Here is a 20,096-nt window from a genome sequence, read left to right as displayed (position 1 = left end):
ATTCCATGTCTCTACGTGGTTCAGAGAGGAAATAGTCATAGTGCCTCTGATTGCTCCTGTAGCACATCTTGCACTGCAGTTACTGGCATGGTAACTCCTACAGGAACAGACAAAGATATATTGAAATAAGGTTTAACTTACTCTACATTCTTTGTCCAGTCTGGAGGGTTACTCATGGTCATAAATACGCAGTTGGTCAAAATAGTGCACATGATAAGCATGCTGAATAATGTAGGTACAGTTAAAGAAAACACAGTAGTTATTCACACAATATCACATCAGTCATGGCTTAAGTACAGCAAAAACATACACAAAACTTTTAGACTTTGGTAAATATTTACATACACATTGCTTAACCTTGTATTTTTCACTTTAGTACATCAGACTTTAATACTGGTCTCAATTCGTTGACACTTTGTGTTGCTTTGCTGGTGTCCTCATATTTTGTTTTCAGCTGGCACTGAAAGGAGATGGCTCTCACACCTTGGGAGGTAACACGAGTTGAGCAACAGCCAAAACCAAAATAACTTGCAGGAGTACACAGTTTGCCTTAAGTACCTGGCATGACTGAATAAGTGTTAGTCTTTCACTTCTACAGTGAGGTCAGAGCTGAGCTGAGTCAGTGCCACTCCAGTACCCAGCACAGCCAGTCTGATGAAAACACAGAATAAAACATAGTTTTATAAATATAAATAATAGTTTTAAAATAAAACTGTTTTTAATTGCTGAAGTGAGTGCATTACATGTTTCCCTAACACCAGCTTAGTAGTACATGCTCCTATCAGTGAAACAGAAATCCAGAGAGCTCACAGATTAACATGAATAGTTTCCCAGTACTACTTCTGATCTCTCCCAAAACCCAGCAAAAGCAGTGTATCTATTTCTACTGATGCAATAATTTGAAAATGCTTAGGTACTCTGAGACTATGTAATCCAGACTTACAGCTCATAGGGGCTGGTTCTAGGGAGGTGGGACTGGGGCCCACTGGGGCTCCATGACATCCAATGCGATGTTCTTTGTCCACCAGATCATTGCCTCTTCACACAGTGCAGTTCTTCCCTTTTGGTGGCAATAACCTCAATTCAAATATTTGGAAATACTGAAGTAACCAAACTAGATGAAAACCTGACTCAAAATGGCCACATGATGGCAGCAAAAAATAAGTGCTGCTAGACATTTATTCCAAATAGTTAACTAATTTTTCCTCTAGTCATCTCTCTAAATTATGTATTCCTTAAAAGTACTTGCATCACCAAAACTGGCAAAGAAAATAGTTTAAACTAAGGAAAGCTGTTTGCAGGTAAACTTGTACCTGAGAGCCCAGGATTTAAATATTTTTTTAAATCAAATAGATTGCATGTGGTTGTTCTGGGTATATTTTTATGCCATCGACAAAAACAAAATGAAACAAAAACAAACCAAACCAATCAACCACCACCACGAAATGCAAACCATGAACTCAACCCTTCACTCTAGGTGAAAGAGGAATAAGAGAAGTAGCACCACAATCGAAACTTCTCAGAAAATTGCTGCAATCATTAAGACCTTTGCTAACAGCAGTTGAAAAATTCAAACTTTAGCATATCTTTTCAATAAACACTCAAATCACTGGGAAGGAATAAGCTGTCTGATTGCCACAGACAGGTATTTGCCCTTTGCCTAAATGCCTGATCCAGCAGTGGATATTTTGGTATATTTCAGAAAATTATTTAATTAGTTTTGAAGATTATGTTGCCATACAAGCTCAGGAGAGTAAAAATCGTTCCATGCCTTAAAATAAATTATTAGAATGCCTCACAGTGTTTCCCATCACAGTCTACAGACAACCTATTTTCATTTAATTAGGAAATTCCTTTAAAAATAGAGAATCCATTTTGGAAACAAGTTGGAGACGCCTGGCTGCAGTTTCAGTCATCTCATGAAAGAGTTAGAGAAGTGCAATGTGCTCTGAGGAGAGCTGAGGTGCTTTCACCCCTGTGCAGCGTGTTGTGTGCTTTCAGCTCAGTATCATGGTACCATTCATAACAAGGGCCACATGTAGGTCCTTGCTCACTCTTTACAAAACTTGGCACATCTGGGAGCCAAAAGCCACCAAAGTGCTGTTCACTCTGAAAGGGAGCAGATGCTCTTTAAGGGCTAAAATACATAGAAACAGAGACTCTAATCATTTCTCATGGGAACTTCAAACCTAACTGACACATTCAATGTCTGTGTATCTCTTCTGTCCTCTCCCACATTCTGAATGATTGATTTACAAGATCAATATTCCCTTAATTTACTATTTAATATTCTATAACAATTCTAAAACTGTACACATAGCCAAAAAAAAAAAAAAAAAAAAAAAAAAAATCTGATCTATGACAACTTCTTCACAGAAATGTACTGCCTTTTCCATGCTCTGCCCACATAGGCGTGCAGAGGCACCACACAGCCTCAAGCTAATCAATTACAGGAGCAGCTGAAGTCTCATCGCCTGTGTGGATTGGTGGAAGATGAAACAACTGGGAAAAAACCAAACACTGCCAACTAGTTTCACAGATACCTTCTGGCAGTCAGGCCACACTGAGGAATACTGTAATTTAAGCTTCCAAAGCCTAGCACAGGAGCACTTACACATTTTCTCTAGTGTACCTCCCCAATTCTTTCTAACAGAAATCTCTAATACTCCAGCCACTGCCACCTCCCTTTATTTGACTGATCAATACTTATTCTCACCTTTTTATTCTTTCCTATTAACTGCCAAAGCCTGGCCATCTCCCATCACTCTTGTGCTGCCTCCTCAGTTCCAAGTTCTACCTTAAGTCAAGTCAGGCAGGCAAAAGGAAAAAAAAAAAAAAAAAAAAAAAAAAGCAGAAAGAAAGAAAAAAAGCAGATTACCAGGAGATGAGTCAGCAGAGAGAAACGCATGCTGTTACCAGTTTCTGTATCCAGTATTACAGTAGGTACTGGCAGTGAGAATAATTGCAAAGTCTGTGAGCACTGGAAAGAGACACACTCTGTTTCTCTGCAGGGCAGCAACATCTGCTCACCTGTCTGGGCACATGTGATCAGAGCACCCCACACAGAGGTTCAGAGAATTTGGGGGACAGATAGATGAAGGTTTTCCAATCAATGTGCCAGTTTGTGCTCAACACTTGTATTTCACACTGAAAGTGAAAGGTACACTTCTGTTACAAAGGCCAAAATGCCAAACACCTGCCACAAAATGTGGAGGAAATTTATCTATAAAAGTCAGAAGATTATTAAAAATAATAATCAATGTTACCCCTTTTTTTGTGTAGGTAGCTAACCTTAAGCAGCTAAGGTATAGGCTGCTGAGATTTGAGCTGTAAAAAGAACATATTTAATGGCTGTTTTTTAAAGCACTTTAATATTTGCAGTGTTTGTACTATAATGTATAATTAAAACAAAAAGAAAATTACAGAACATGCACATCTATTCTTATGTTTTAGATTTAAAAAAAAAAGTCCTATGCCTATTTCCAAGATAAAAATAGCTCCTGCAATAGTTAGCTGGTTGTAAAAATAAATCAGTCCACATACTGGAAGAAAACATCTTCCTATAATAAATTACACAATCAGTTCATAGATGGAAGGAAAAATGCTGAAATTACATATTGTCTCCTGGAATTTCTTTTGCTCTTACTGTTGTCAAGACCAGCTGGATACTCATTGAAGACAATTAGGAGAAACTTAAAACCAAGACCAAACTCAGTAACCAATATGCCAGTGAAAAGCATTACCCACATCTCAGCCAGATGCAATGTTGGAAGGTGTTGTAAGCCAGTGCCATGTGAATGGATGAGCATTCATTGGAGGCTGCAATCTGACAGTATTTGGCTGTGTTTTCTCACCATCACCACCACTGTGTCTGTCAGCTCCCTGAGCTACTGTCCCCAAATGCTCCCTAACTCCTCTCCAGGCTGACACCTTCCCCTTCTCTCACACTGCTTTAATGTCTCAGGAGCTCAGAGTAAAAGGTATTCTGAGCCAGCAACCACCAGCCTCTTCCAAAGACCTAGAAAATTCTGCCAGCAGTCTCTATTAATATGGCTTCTGCCTTTCACCGCTCATTCAATGTAAAAATTCTTACTGTCTCACTGAAATTTTCATTTGAAAACTACACTTCCCAGTCCTGAGGTCCAGCAAAAAAACCCAACTGCACCAAAACCCCAACCACTAGAATTTCCCAGCAACTTGTTAACGACCATCAGGCAGCAAAGCCCCATGTCAGTCTAAAACTTTACCTTGTGCACATCCCATCAGTCATGGTCCCCCAGTCCAAGCACCATGTGCATGTACAGATGCTTTGCAAACTGCTTGCAGGAATGCTGCCTGTGCTCTTTGGCAATGTGTTAGATTTGGCAGAGGCTTGTGGTGCAGCTGGGTGGGTTTGGGAATGTGAGAAGCAGCGTGCATGAGCCAGGCTTCCAGGGACACTGCTGCAGCAGGCTGCAAAGCTGACCTTGAGCATGGCCCCAGGAGGACCCTGAACCTTTCTTTATAATTAAATAATTATATGTTTTCTTAATTTCATTTTGAGCAACCACTAAAAAAGGATATGAATGTACCAAAATTTTAATAGCTATTTTTCTAAGAGGGTTGAAGGGTGTTAAAATGTACAGGGCAGAGGTGGCACTGAATCGGAAGATGGCCTTCCCTTTATTCAATACTATAAAGGTCTGAAAAAGAGAAAGAAAATACATTTTATCAATGTTTATTCACTATAGATTCTCATTTAAAAACAGTTATGAAAAAGCAATCACCAAAATCGTAATGTTTTGAACAGTTAATACACAAAAAGCATGAATTATATTCAAGTAAAAATTATTTTCAGTACTTACCTGATGAATCTGACATATGAAAATACAATCAATTCAATTAACTAATGGTTTTGTTTTACCTCTTCATTAAACAAACTCAGTGAAGTCCTATTTCTTTTCATTGTAAATAAAGATGCACAAATTGTTAACTGAAATGATAATTTTATTTATGTTTCCTCCCAGAAAACTCTCCCTGTTTGAAATAGCAAAAGCAGGGTGTGGTGGTGCATTCCTCCCCACTCCTATCCACCCTGCCTGTGGACTTTATTAATATATTAGTCTTAATAACTAGAAATCCTTCTGGAAACTGATTTAATAGACTATCCACAGGTTTAATTTTTGGGGTTTTGTGCTAAGGAGTTAGGGAAACAGCAGTAACATATACAGCCATATCTAGGTAGGTCTCTAAAAACTTGACATCTGAATGTACCGTTCTGGAGGAGAGCAAGAGACAATCTCACATGATTCTCCTGCACAATTGTAGTTTCCAGATGTGAAACTTTCCCAGAAAATGCATACATTTAACATTTAACTTTTAATATCTGTGGAGCTAATCAAGTTTAGAGAAACTTGCAGGCATGCAAACCTTACTTCAGAGAATTGTAGAAGACACTGTAGGTTAAATGTCTCAAAGAAATCCATGAGCCAAAGATGAACAGCATGAGAGCAAACCCTGCAAACACTGCTTTGTTTCCACTGCAGGACATCGTGGCTGCACCTGCCCTAACATTACAGCACATAAAATGTGTGCTGTTAGGTTCTTTTGTGTCACAAAGGTGCTCTTCAACTGCTGGATCAATCAGAAAAGAATGAAAAACAGTGCAGAAGGAAGGAAGGTTCAGTAACTCAGAAGAAATCTGCATCAAGTGGAAGAGATGATACAAGAATCATAACCTAAATTCACATGAAATTAAAGGGAAATGTCTAAAATTGAAAGCCTCCCTGACTTTAGTTAAGCTGCTGATGAAATGAGGTGTAAACCAGAATTCCAGTGGAAGTGTGGGAAAGGATATGTTGGTTTCTGGTGTCCATGACATCAAGTATTTCTTCAAGACTGTAAGCAGTGAACTACATAACTATTTCCAGGAAAGATGGTAGACAGGGAAAATATGGCAAGGAGCTTCAAGAAGTACAATGCTTCAGTCTGCTGAGATTTGGAAAGTTGGGATGTATGGACTGTGAAGTACAGACACAAATTCTAGAAGAACACAGGAAGTGGAGAGAGATGTGGAGATGGGGGTTTACTGAAGGCAGAGGAGAAACAAGGGTTAAACTGTGAGGAAAAGCTGCTCCAGTCCCAGTAGCTTCTTCCCTGAGCTGTCCCTCTGTCACAGCTCCACACAGAACACCTTCTCCTACAAATGAAACCCTTGGGAGTAAGAGACACTCCCAGGCAGACTTTACACTGTCTTGAGTACAAACTCAAGATGTGTAGGAGTGTATAAGACATGTATTTAATTTCCCACTTCTGCACAGAAATGGAGAAACTGCATGTGAAGCTGAGGACAGTCTGAGCTAAAATTTCCAAATTACACATCCAGTTTGGGCTTACAGGTAACAGCCTGCAGATGACCTGACCTTACATGAAGCTTTCATTTCAACTACTAAAGCAACCAACCAGATGAATGACTTTTTGGCATAATTTTTAAAGCCTCACACCCCAAGGGGGAAAGTGAATTTCCTCTGCCAGGTCTGTCCCCAGCCCCCAGGACTCACATCTCAGACGCCTCCAACTCATGCTCTTTTTTGTAGTTATGAGGTGGTTGACAAAATGCATTAAAAATCTCACTTCCTACTAACTCTGTATCGAAGACTACTGCACCTTCATTTAGTCAACCTACATTTAAAAAAAAAAAATCTTTGAACACAAGCATATTAAACATACATCTATTTTCTAACATGCCTTATGGAAAATAACAGCATGCTGGCACAGCTCCAGTTTCAGTTGGAAGCTGCTGCTATTTTAGCTGTTCTACTTTCTGCTGCCCTGCATAAGCAGAACCAACAAGACATAAATTCTCTACCTTAGTTTTAATTTTTCACTCAAAGCATTTTTGTGACTCGAGCTTTCAGAATGACTTTGTTGGTTCTCTAACTTCTAGACTTAAACATGAATTAAACTTTATTTCTGAAGGAGAATTTTCATTTAAAAGTAAAGATAAGAGCTGATATGTAAGCCCTGTGTAAGCTCCCTGCTATGCCTGTTATATCTCACTCCACTCTCAACCCAGATGCAAGCCAATGTGTAGGCAGTGTGGATGAACATGAAGTATTGTACCCAAAGCTGTCAGGAAAAAGTAGACATACACTAAGAAAAGCTAGATAAATTCTAAAAAAATTGTAAGATTAATGCTTGTACAGGAAGGATTATGTACAAATTTCAGGCCTTATGTATTATTCATTTTTATAAAGGCACAAAACTGACTCACCCTCAAAATATTAGAGTGTGAATATAAATTCAGAGTTCCCTGAAAGGAAGTCCCTGATTTTCTGCTTTTGAACATGTAACCTAAAATCCAACCCATCTTCTGCCATATTTGAAATAAAGCCAGAAACCAAATTCTTAGCAGGGCAAAGGAGGAGGAGTGTTTTGAGAAGATGTAGCTAAGAGAGAAGAGTCAACACTGAATAAAGATAAGTCTCTGAGAACCTCTTGGGATAAAGAGTTCCCAAAACCTTATTTCTCCTCTCCTTCCTCCTAGTTAGCTTTAAATGTAGTTTCTGGAAGGCAAGATTTAGTGCACTATGAGGTACTCCATTGCATTTCCACCTTCAAAAACTCAGGAGCAGGGTTGAGCTGAGTCCTCAGCTCCTCTGGAAAAGCTCCAGCAGCAGCTGGAATAGGAGACCCATGGCATATCACAAGTTTCCATTTCTTGGGTTTGTGGTTATCTTTTGAAACATTTTTTTTTTTAGCAAGTCCTTAACTTTTTTGCTTTGCTGGAACTTTTCACTTAAAAATTATTTCACAACTATAAAAATATCCAAAATCACTAGTGCATTCACCTTTGCTGGTGTAATAAATTGACGCAATTTTACAGAATCTTTTTGGGTTTTTTGCAACCCAAGACACATCTGGGAAACCCAGGAGTTTGTGATTTGATCAGATTAGGGACTGATATCATCAAATGCCAGGAGAAAAGGAGGCATCTTTGCTGACAGACATCATTCAGATCCTTCTGGCAAGAGGCAGGGCATGGACTGGCAATAAACAATGTTATATCTCTATCACAGCAGCAGGAAAGTGAAGTTTTACCCACTTGGTTCCACCTATTCTCTCTCTCCTCTTTAATGTTCAGAGGGCTCAGAGGAGAAGAGCCAGCCCTTAAAGAATGAAACCAAGTGGACCAGATTTTGATTTATGCCTGCAGGTCAGGATCTCAGGGATTCCAGCTGATCTTTTCTCCATAGACAATGAAGTGAACATCATTGATCCTTTGTGATGGCAGCTGGAGCATGAAGAGGCAGGCACTATGATACTGGGAACACACAGATTTGCACTTACAGAAGCAGAGCACAAAACACGGGTGAACTTCCCATTCGCTTTTAATCAATTTTGGATTAAAAAAAAAGTAAAAGAAAGAGTATTGCAACCCTTCAGGATGCTAAACTTCACAGTTCTAAAGACCAGCATTTATTGGCCACCACAGTCAGCAGCATTTCAGTATGAAGAAAACATAAGTATAGGAGAACATTAATCTATTCTTTTAAAATAAAATAATTATGTTTCAAGGACAGAGTTGCTGGCTTTCAGGCTGTGATACAGTGTAAATCAAAAATACTATCAAGTATGTAAACCTGCTATAAAGGGTTGTCCTACTGTCAAACAGCAGTTGTCAATATTTTCCTTTTCCTTTCAACTTCAGATTAGTATTGAGTACAAATAAGTCCTCTTTAGTGGTAAGTCTTACATTGAAGCGCACTTACAAAACAATAAAAGTATTAGATCTATTTGGCTTTGCTTATCTAAAAGGATTTTTAATTTTAAGTTTTCATCTCACACCTACCTTAGGCAAAAAATAGGGCTCTCAAACCTGTTCAAAATATGTATTTCTGTCATTCTCTATTAAACTGCATCAAATCATGGCATGGACAAACCCTTTGTTTAGAAAGAGTAGTCCCAAGGATGGAACTTAAAACACTCTAGATGTCATCTAAACATTCACCGCATGAAAAATACAGTGAACTTGATCAATCTGGGTACAAAGAATAGAAAAAAAAAAAAAAGTAAGAGAGATGCAATATTTGCATATAAGGCAAATGATGGATGACTTCATTCATGACCAAACTCATAAAAAATAATATTCCTAAAATTCCTATCCAGCTTTTCCAAATAAACCCAGTGACCAGTGCTGAGAGCAACCATTTCTAATCCCTATTTGGAAGTTTGGACGCAAAACTTTCTGATATCCTCTGTTCACAAATCAGCTATAGCATATGCAGAGATCTTAACAGAGCTCTGAAGAAACTGTGGCATCTGGTAATCCTGTACAGTTGCCCTAAACCTTTCTGCAAGCAAGTATTTTCCATCATTCTGGTGTTTTACATTAGATCGATGACATTTCAGATCAAAGCTTCACCAGGGAGGAACATAACATCTTTAATGATTGTGCAGCAGTTGTCACACTGTCACATTGGACAGGGTGTGCTGATGGACTTTGCTTTACAAGGTGGAATTCAGTGAGGGGGGAAGAAGAAGCTGAAATGTTAAACATTACTGAGAAAAATACATTGAGGATTCCTATGTGTCTTCCTAGAGATGTTCACTTCTGCTTCAAGCTTTTCTCAAATTATTTCTCCTTCTGGGACCTGCAGGAGCATCAATTGCTGCCAATATTTTCAAAGTACAAGTGAAACAAGACAGAAGTATTTCCATAATTCACATATAGCTAGAAAATGAAATCTAGAAATTAGGTATTGTAAAGTAAAATTACAGGTGAAAAACTGAAATAGGTGTTGATTTTCTGTTAGGAAAAATCTATTTTCCTTTTAGTGAAGGAAGAAAAATAGAGAGAATTGAAGCATTTGAGAAATTTTTTGCCTTGTCTTAGACTGACAGAGCTGTTTCTATTTCCATCCTGTAGAAGATTAAAGCACGTGCATAGAATATGCAGACTTCAGCAGAGAGAAGAGAATCCCAGAGGGTATGTGCTTGGACCATACATATTTAGCATGCAAGTAAAAAGATTCTTCTTTTCAAGTAGTACAGAAACTTGACTGAATATGTTCATCTGCTTTCTCTCCATTTCTTGCAACTCTACCACCAGACCTGGCTGATTTAGTTAAGGTTTCAGCTACATTTGTGAAGGGACTGAAAGGGTCTTCCATTCCCAAGGGTTTGAGAAGCATATCTATGATAGGTCATATGTATCATGTATCTGTTTGCACTGCCTGACAGACTGTCTTGACTATAAAGATCCAGGATGAGCTGTGGGCAGGTAGGGATAAAATTATATGGAATACTGTATCATAAACAGACACAATTAGTACAGAACTCTACAAGGCCTGCTTTTATAGAAACACATCTTTTATCTTCGTAAAAGTAGAACTGTGATTTAAAGATACATCTTCATAGGCTGTGAATGGCAGATAAAGGCTCTTTCAGAGGCACCAGATAATAGAGATAAAAATATTGTTCTTTCACACAGTATTTTCTCTCTTGTCAAAATAGGACTCATAAATCACATGAAATTTAGCAAGCTGAGACACTTAGAACACAGTATTTTTTGAAATTCAAAATAACTCCTATCTTAATATTGACAATTTTTTTACAATCATAGAATCCAGTAATTAAACTATCACCCAATCTATATCTATAGCTACATCTATAAAGCATGAACTTTTTCTGCTGCTAATAGGCTGAGCAGCAGGACCATTCTGAAAGGATTTCAGGCCTGTTCCAAGGCCAGTTTCACTAAAACTTTTAAATCACTTTTACACTGTTCTTGTTACATTTACTGCTTATCTGTTTATTTCCCTATTAATTCCATAAATTTCCTAAGCATTTGCTATCTAAGCAGATTTCTGTGAACAAAATGCTCTATGCATCAGTTCGTGCTGTCAGTTTTAAATCTGAATTAACCTTAGAGAATTTTGGTGTACTCAGTATGAATATATGTTTATTTTTAAGAAGTTCATACAGTATAAACACATTACATATCCACATATTTCTATAGGTATTACATACTTCTTATAATCAAAAATCACATATTATGCTTCAGCTTTGATATAAATATTCCTTTGATATAAAGTCAATAATATAAAAGAAAGACATTTTGAGATAAATTAAAAGAAAAAGGTGAAAACCTAGCAACCATTAAGGCAAACAGAAGAAACAAGCCATGAGATCCACTCTAAGAAAATGAAACAAGCATGATAATGCACTCCAAACACTGGCATATGAACAGGATTGATATCAGACTTACTTTTTTATTGATGTAATATGGGTCCATGTCTTCCAAGGGCTCAGACACCATTCCTGGAGGTATGTCACCATATATGAAGGGGAGTGTTTTTCCTGCCTCCAAATCACTGTTTGGTTTTGGCCCATTTTCATCATCGTCTTTACGATCTTGTTTAGGATTCTTGGCTTTTTCTGCAGCAATGCGCTGTTCAATAGCTGCAAGAGACTCTCTAGTGAAGTATTGGAAGCTGTCTGGTCCTGGTGGTACAAGCACTGACTGCTCCATCTTTTCATCCTGCACATTTTAATTACCATTTATTCTTCTGCATAGGAAAATACTAAAAGAAAGCAGAAAATAAAATGAACATGTTGAAATCACCCTGTAAGAAAAATGTAACAGTTATTTTCAAGTTGGAATTGTTTTCGCTACGTTGAATTGTTAAAATACACAATTTGAAAATTATGTAGAAAAAGACAAAGCAAGCAGTTTAGTCAGTGATTTGGCATTTGTAAGAAGCATTTGTGTTGTTCTTACACTATTGAAACTGTAAAAATTTCTTAGCTTCAGGATTATAATAGTCTTCTACTCCAAATAAGGAAAGGCATCATAGTTAAGAATAATCAAATACATTCTTTCCTCATAACTCTAGTTATAATATGATCACACTCTTCTAGAATCAAACAGGATTACACTGGTAACTATAAATAGAACAGTTCAACAGAGCTAACACAGAAAATTTCACTGAGATCAGCAAAAGTGTCAGAAAACAAGCACCGGAAAATCAGATTTTCCATTTTTACAAAATCAAGTTTGAATATTATGAAGTATTAACTATTCAAAGTAAATTTTTACATGGGAAATTATTTTAGATAAAATGAACAATTGCCTAGTATTATTTCAGTTTAGCTGTTACAGTGTGTCTGGTTCTTTACAAAATGGCTGTTACTGGAAAATTCTGGAAGTATTCTAGTATACATATTTATTTATATATTGCAACTGCAGAAAGAAACCTGTTAGGAAGAAAAGAAAAAAAAAAAGAAAAGAAAAAAAAAGAAGTCCTATTAAGACTATGGATTTGGCATCTTCCATGCTGCTGAACAAATGTCTGATGACACCAGATAGACAGATGAAATGTATATTTGGGCTCACAATGGTGCATTTATCCTGCATGCCTGAATGTAAAGAGATAAATGCAGTCTCCACCCATTGCAGACATCCTTATGAAATGATCAGTCAGTCTTTCAAGAGACTCAAGTGTCAAAGCAGGTCAGTAGCCACTGAAATAAGCTAGAGATATGGAATGAAAGAGAAGTGGGAATACAAGAGATGGCTGGTGGAAAACACATGAAAACAAATTAAAAAGTGACAAATAACCCCAAGATCTGTAGAAAGATGCTGGAAATTAGGAAGGAAATAGAGAAAAAACAGTGGCTCAAGAGGAGATTGTAAATGATTGAAGAATTAAGGGAGAAAATGAGGAGTGCAAAAAGATAAATAGGAACTCTGGAGGATTAGCAATATAAAAATGACATGAGAACAAAGAAAATTAAAACAGGTGGAAGAACAGATTACTGGGAAAGGAGCAGAAAGGTAAGCAAATACAGATAGGGCTAACTTGCTACTGATTAAAAGTCAATATGAAGAATAAGAAATTAGATGACAAATAAAGGGAGAAGAAAGAAAAAATAAAGCTGGGAACTAAAGAAGAAGGTCACTAAATTACATTAAGTAATAAACCCTAAATTCTCTTGATCAGTAGTGCAAGGGTGAGCGCATCTTAATCACATATTGTCTCCACAAACTCAAATGTCTTGATTTCTAAAACAAATTGAAGCCCCCCATATTTCACACAGATATGTAAGATCATCACCCACAATTAGAGGAATGACTTCCAAACAGTCAAGGTGCAAGTTTCTCACTGTAAAAAACATTAAAGTGAGCTGATCTCACACCAAACATAAAGTATTCACCCACGTAGAAACTCATGCCAAATTCTGTACAGCTTCCCTTCTTTCCAAGAGAAAAGGAATAATACTGCTCTGTCTCCATTGGTGGGAGGGGGGAGGATATAAGAAAATGTTCCTCAGACAAAAAGAATTTAAAATCTTGCCTTTCTCCAAACAGAGAGTATCCTCTAGTCCTCACCTTCCTATGTCATGGTTCTGTTTACTTCTGTGAATTGCCACTTCAGCCACTTAACTATTGAAGTTATAAACTCACTATTTGTATACTCTGACACTGTTCCTTAATGTTTAACCACACCTTGTGGGTACTGGGAAAGGAGGAGAAAAAAAAAAACCTATCAGCCACATCACAGAATTTTCTGATCCCCATGAGTGCCAACACAATTTGGAAGACAGGTCTTGAACTAAGCTGTTACTCAAATGTTATGGGGGACACAATGTAGGTGAATGCTACTTGCTCCTTGGGCTTCAGATAGATACAGAGACTCAAGAGAGACAATCAAGCCCTCTTTGCTCAACTTATTTGGCAAAAGGAGAGACTTAGACCTCTCCTCTCCTCTCCTCTCCTCTCCTCTCCTCTCCTCTCCTCTCCTCTCCTCTCCTCTCCTCTCCTCTCCTCTCCTCTCCTCTCCTCTCCTCTCCTCTCCTCTCCTCTCCTCTCCTCTCCTCTCCTCTCCTCTCCTCTCCTCTCCTCTCCTCTCCTCTCCTCTCCTCTCCTCTCCTCTCCTCTCCTCTCCTCTCCTCTCCTCTCCTCTCCTCTCCTCTCCTCTCCTCCCTGTGAGACCCAGGTCCTTTTCCCTTTAAAACCTTCATTCATTGTCCACAACCACCACTGCAAACAGCCCTTGGTGTTCCTGCCACAGAGGGAGGGAGGTGCTGGACAGCAGCAAGGCTGATCTCATGTGCTGGAAGGGAATGGACAGCCAGAGAGCAGTCAGCAAATACGAGATCTGAAACCACAGGGTGCTGTGTCAGGATCACATTTTAGCTCAATCAATGTCCACACCTGGCATGCAGGACAAGGATCACCTCGGGATTTGCCTGCAGGTGCACAGAAACAAAATGTTTCACAGCCATTAGTTACCTTGCAAAAACGTTTGGTTCAGCTACTGTGTCTATATATCAAGTTTGAAGCCAACAGATGCTGTGGGCTTTTCTAATAACATGTGCATTTCTTTATATAAAAGGAACTCCATGTTATTTTTCTATAATCAGTCCTAGAATCTATAATCAAGCCTAATTCTCTGGGCTGTCCAATGTACATGGAGCTAGCTAGTTATACCTTTAGATGTAACTAAATCTAAGTAGGCTGTACTTGATAAAGTCTTTCAGGAGACTTTATGAAGATTACCTACTTTTTTATCCTCTGCTTAACAGATTAGAGGATGATATTCCAGATACATTTTCCCCTTTTTCATACATTTTAATGATTATAAGTCCTCAGAATTGCAAATAGAAATCTCCTCTAAATTTAAAAGTCAATACTAAATACATACAGAATTTACTACGGTCGTAATCCCAATTCACTTTTATCTCTCATATGGCAGTGCTTAACTAATAGGTTTGTATTTCCTTTACTATAGTCAATGGATCTATTCTCACTTATCTGTGATGGGGATGGATAAAAATTGATACCAGACCAATTAATCAGCTGATATCCTTTTGATTTCCAAGTGATTTATTAAATATTAATTGAAAAACTACGGATTGTTTTTTCCTTCAGCAAAGCACTAGTAATTCAACATAGGAAAGAATATAAGAATACCCAAAATATGAATTTCTTACTAAGTTCTTTCCTACTCTCCTATAGGTAATGAGTTTTTTTCTTTCTACATTTCCATGTCTGAGTGACCTTCTTATGAGCAGTGCAAAACATTTCAAATTTTGGAAAATAAGGTATTCAGAACATTTGAGAATAGAATCATTGTTTCTTCTGATATTTCACAGGCAAAACATACTTATAGATATACTTATATATGTATACTTTGCAGTATACATTGCTGTAAACCAGATAACTGCAGAGCACACTCAGCATGCAGGGATCAGACCATCTGCAGAGCACAGGCAGAATAAGTCAGAAGTTGTTCAGCTGCATGTGTGTAACTGCACCAGGCACAGCTGATCTGCCCAGGTGGATCAAGTCAGAGGCAGCCAGCACTACACTGGATTAGCTGTGCTCACTCAGACCATCTGGGTGATACCCATACAATCACTGCCCTCCTGCATGTGAGCTGCTGTACACATCCTGTAATTTTAGATTATGCATTCTTTGAGAGTAACTAAACTCTCAAATACCCATAGAGCATCTGGGTATCTTTACAGTCTTCAAATTTCATCTAAATAATTTTTCCAGGTAAGTAAAGGGACATATTGGAAATAGATGAAGAGATGTCACCTTGTCAAACAATGATTTCAAATCAGTTACACACTGCTCCTTGAAAAAGTCATTTAGACAATACATAACTCTCTGAAATAGAGACAAACTTGAACAAGATTATTTCCTAATCTGATAACATCTAGTACTGTCAGTTTGCATATCCTTCATACATTCATAACAAGAGTTTCTGGAGAGTTTGGTCAGGAGGACCTTTTTGTAGATGTAGAACAACAGTGCTGCACACACTCAAACTTTAGCAAGTGAATTTTTTAATATTACCCATACACTTAAATCTGAAACATGCTTTGATGTTTGACCTTCTGGTATAACAGCCATGAATTAAAATTTAACTGCTGCAAAATAAAGACAAATTAATGAATCTACATGTAAACTCACAGAGCCTAGAACTCTCCTATAATATTTTGCATCATTTATTGGCACAGTTTCTCATTACTCTTGATTTATCAATGGGAAGCCACTACAGTTTTGTATGTGTGGCCTCAGAACCAAGCCTGAGTCTATGCTGTCTGTCTCAATTACAGCATTACTGCAGGTAGCAAAGGTAGGTAGGATATCCAAAGCAACATGCTTGGCAGAAGGGCAGGAGTCAGACTGGAATATTGGAACTATACAACTTTTTATGACTCCCTGTAGCTCACATTTAAAATTCAATTTAATTCTCATGGACAGCTTTATAAGGGAAACATGCATATTACCAGACTGATAATAGGATTTTCCCATATCTTTTTTTTCCATCTTCTTGATGTTCCCTCTCAGCATGGATAATGCAGATCTGGCACAAGGGCTTGCTTGCATTACATTACTTAGACTTGGATAACTGCATTTATTTAATGCATATTAATTTTAAATAAAGGGTAGGTCCAGTAATACTACAGACGTCAGAATAGGGTACCTAGATATGCACTGAGCTATAAATAAATTATATGAAATATTGGAAGCAATCAAACAGTATATACCTGTTTAAGTGAAAGCTTATGCTTTGCAGCTGGATATTTCCATTACTAACCCTGACACACAGAAAGGGTCGCTGAAGGGGGTGATGAGGGGAGAGGACAACTATTTGATTTGCCACAGAGCTGCAAACAGCCATGGGTAGCTGTGTGATTCAGGAAGGCAGTTCAGTGCTCTCTGGGCTGCCCAACAGCCAGAAAGCAGAACAGACAGGGACAGGAAATGCAGCTCGTGTCTCTGATATCCACACTGTTGTACATTGCCTGGCTTACATTGCATAAGTATTTATGCTAAATTCCCTCATCAGCTCCAGGGACTTCAAAGCCACATTTTCCATCAGTCAGCAAAACTCTACCATGACCCCAGCCAACAGACCACCTGATCTCTCTTTGCAGTGCTCCACCATCACTAGGCAGGAATGACATCAAGATTAATGGGATAGAAAAAAAGCGTGTAAGAAAACATGAACTTGGCATCTTAAAGGTAAGATTTCATTTGGGAAGGCAATCATGGCTTCTGATCCCTGCTCCTGGAGCTATTTCTCCATTATACCTAGTAAATTCATTTGAGAAAATTCAGTTGAAAATCACCAGAGGTATATTAGCTGAGGAGAAAAAATGTAGCACTAACTGTGGGCAAAGAGGGTTTAGTTCTAGTGCTCACTCACAGCTAATTTCTTTAACTCAGGAAGAAAATACAAGCATAAGTTTTGAAAAATAAAGCAAAGTAAAATAAGGCAGCCTTCCCTAACAAGATAATTAGCTAGCAAAACCCCCATGCTGGTAAAATCAGGATGCTCCCTGTCAGCTGTTTCCTGCAACCTTTTCTCCCACTAACACCTCTATTTTCAGTCCTGTCCTTGTGTCTTGTTCAGAGGAAATTAGACAATCATATAATGTAAACACAGTATATTATCCATCTCTATTAGCTATATATATGTATGCATTGTTGAAGCTGCTATTCTCAATATATTTTTAAATTCAACTAATGTATCTCTAAACCAAAATATAGCTACTAGCCTTTGCTTTAGATTAAAAAGAAGTAGCTTGCTTCGGCTTACTGCTTTGCTAGTCTAATTCCAAGTCTAATTAACTCCAAATAAGTCTTTTCTATTTTAGAAAGCTGAAAAAAAAAAATTAGTCATGCAGTTTCATAAAGAAAGAAAGAAAATATTTTAATGAGACAAGTCACAATGTAGCTGCATTAGTACTCCATCTGAGCAAATGCATTTAATAGCTTAGAACTACTGGATTGCTACCAAAACTGAATGGCTTCTCTGCTTACTCTGTTCCTGCAGCATATCTTGTGCAGCAAATGACTGCAGTACAGAGAAGCAATCTTTCTGCTTTCTTTCATTTGATCAGAGCACTGACCCCTTTCACTGGCAATCTACATTACTAACTCAAGTTTAATTTTCTTAAACATCTGTTTCTTAAACATCTGTTTATATTTACCTTAGCAAACATAATAGCACCTTTCTTCAGTTAAAAAAATAAACAAAGCCATGTAGGCTATGCAGTGTACATTACATAATGCTACTGATTCATTTAACATTAAGGTTAAATTGAATTTAAATAAGATTTAAGTTCTGGTCTTGGAAAACTGCCGCAATTGGGAAACAAATAAAAGTTGATGGAAAACAGATTGCTCCATACCCTGGAATGATATATTTGCAGACCTAACAAACCCAAAGACACTGCCATACTCAAATTAGTGGGTTGCCTGACCCATTAACAGCATTCAGGTACTTGCTGTCTCATATGGTCAGTAGAAAGGCCAGAAGCCCAAAAGACATAATGATAAAATTATTTACTTTCTAACAAATTTAGCAAGCAGATTTCATTCTTGAAGTTTTCCTGGGTCAAGGAAGCACATGCAGGAACAACAAGAACATGTTAAACACACAAGAAAATAGGGGGGAAAAATCAATCATAATTAAAGAAATGAAAATAATTTCTGCTTTTCATGCACAGTGATGGGGCTGTTGTGCAGTAATAAACACCCCAAATTGTAGAAATTTGTACTTTTTATACTGCACTGAAGTCCAGACACCATATGGAAGCAACTTTTGAAATTTTATCCCCTTGCTTTTACACACTGTGCACTCAAGACATGCCCTGGGACGTGTCTGTGCATGGTGCAGAGAGGAGGCAGCAGCAGCCCCAGCAGCCTGTGATGGAGCTGGGTATCAGCTGCTGAGTTACTGCAGTGCAGCACCCAAAGGCAGGGATCCATCTCACACTGTCTGTGAAACAAGAGTGCTCCAGGAATGGGAGATGCTCAGAGCACAAACAAACTGCAGCCCAGGAAGAACTACTGCCACTGCATGACTTTGGGATGGGTCTATGGTCTCAATCCCCTCCTGCAGCCCTCAGCCTGTCTCAGGTTTTACAAGATGCAACAAATACATGGGCTACATGTGAATTAAGTGTTTTCCAAATTAATTGGTATGCTATATGCTAATGCCATGCAGCAGGTAACACAAGTCTGTAAACACAACATTTGCATTTCTGTTTATGTGGGTAAGGCACTGCACCTTGGTCACTGGCATCTTCTGACCCTGCTAAGGCAACTCCTCTGCAGTTCTCCCTTCATGTCCCTCTGTATTTTTTCATTCTGAACACACAAATTACTTTTACCAACAATAAGTGGGTTCTGGTATTTCTTAGTAAGCTTCTTTGAACATAATAATTACCTGATAATATGTAAGAAATGGCTTATTACTAGATTGGCAATTTCTCTTTACAGTAGCATAATTAGTATCTGCTCTTACACATACAATTTTAGTTATCTTCAAAAACTATTCTATATATTTTTCATATAGTTCTCAAAATAAAAATAAAATTTTAAAAATTCATATTACTGTTGTAAAGAAACTTCTTCCAAAACACAGACCTGGTAAAAAATAAACAAGTAAATAACTCTCACCTTTGTCCTGATTAGGTTTGAACTGATTTTTAATGAACTTTGAATTAACAATGATAGTTCAGTGTGATTTTGGAAAGTTTTCATTCAGTGGACACTCATGAGGCCATGATGTCCCAGTCTTGTGTCCAGGCATGTCTATACATGATGTGGTCTAGGGACATGACAGTGCTCAAGCCTTGGCACCTTGTGCCCTACAGGGAGCATAGTCACAGAGCTCATTTACTCTGTTGTATATTAGATATTCAGTTTGTTTTAAGGTCTAAAAAGCTCCTACATGGCACTCAGTCTTTTCAGTTGCATAAAGAGGAAAACAATCCTGAAAAATTCCTAGGAAAAACAATGGTTCTTCCTATTAAATGGTTAACTACCAGCAGCAGCAGCATCTGCTGCCCCTGCCCCATCCTTTGAGCAATGCATTATGGAAAAAGCTTTGGATTTGCAAAAAAATGCAGGGCCTGGGAATTGGTATTTCTGCAGAAGCAGCAGTTTGAAAGCCACTGAGTGAGGACTGTAAGCCACACTAACTTTCACTTAAAAGCAAAGATTTCAAGGGTTTTTTGTCTTTTGAGGTGCTGGTGACTTCCCAGTCATTTAATATTTTCTAACAGTACAATAAATGCTCTGGATG

The 20,096-nt window shown here is 37.9% G+C and overlaps 1 protein-coding gene across 1 annotated transcript in view; it reads right to left on the bottom strand.

The window, feature by feature from the left end:
* LOC130255471 (sodium channel protein type 1 subunit alpha-like) overlaps positions 1 to 20,096 on the bottom strand; it is an 87,503-nt gene that overhangs the window by 48,582 nt on the left and 18,825 nt on the right. Inside the window, exons 2-4 of the mRNA XM_056496187.1 lie at positions 11,249 to 11,564; positions 4,568 to 4,682; positions 142 to 235 (exon numbers count right to left, since the gene is read on the bottom strand). Coding sequence (XP_056352162.1) covers positions 142 to 235; positions 4,568 to 4,682; positions 11,249 to 11,512 — 473 coding nt within the window. The 5' untranslated portion in view covers positions 11,513 to 11,564. The remainder of the gene's footprint in view (positions 1 to 141; positions 236 to 4,567; positions 4,683 to 11,248; positions 11,565 to 20,096) is intronic.

The sequence above is a fragment of the Oenanthe melanoleuca genome, chromosome 7, assembly GCF_029582105.1.
Source record: "Oenanthe melanoleuca isolate GR-GAL-2019-014 chromosome 7, OMel1.0, whole genome shotgun sequence".
Classification (NCBI taxonomy): Eukaryota; Metazoa; Chordata; class Aves; order Passeriformes; family Muscicapidae; genus Oenanthe; species Oenanthe melanoleuca.
This window is presented reverse-complemented; position numbering and strand designations above follow the sequence as displayed.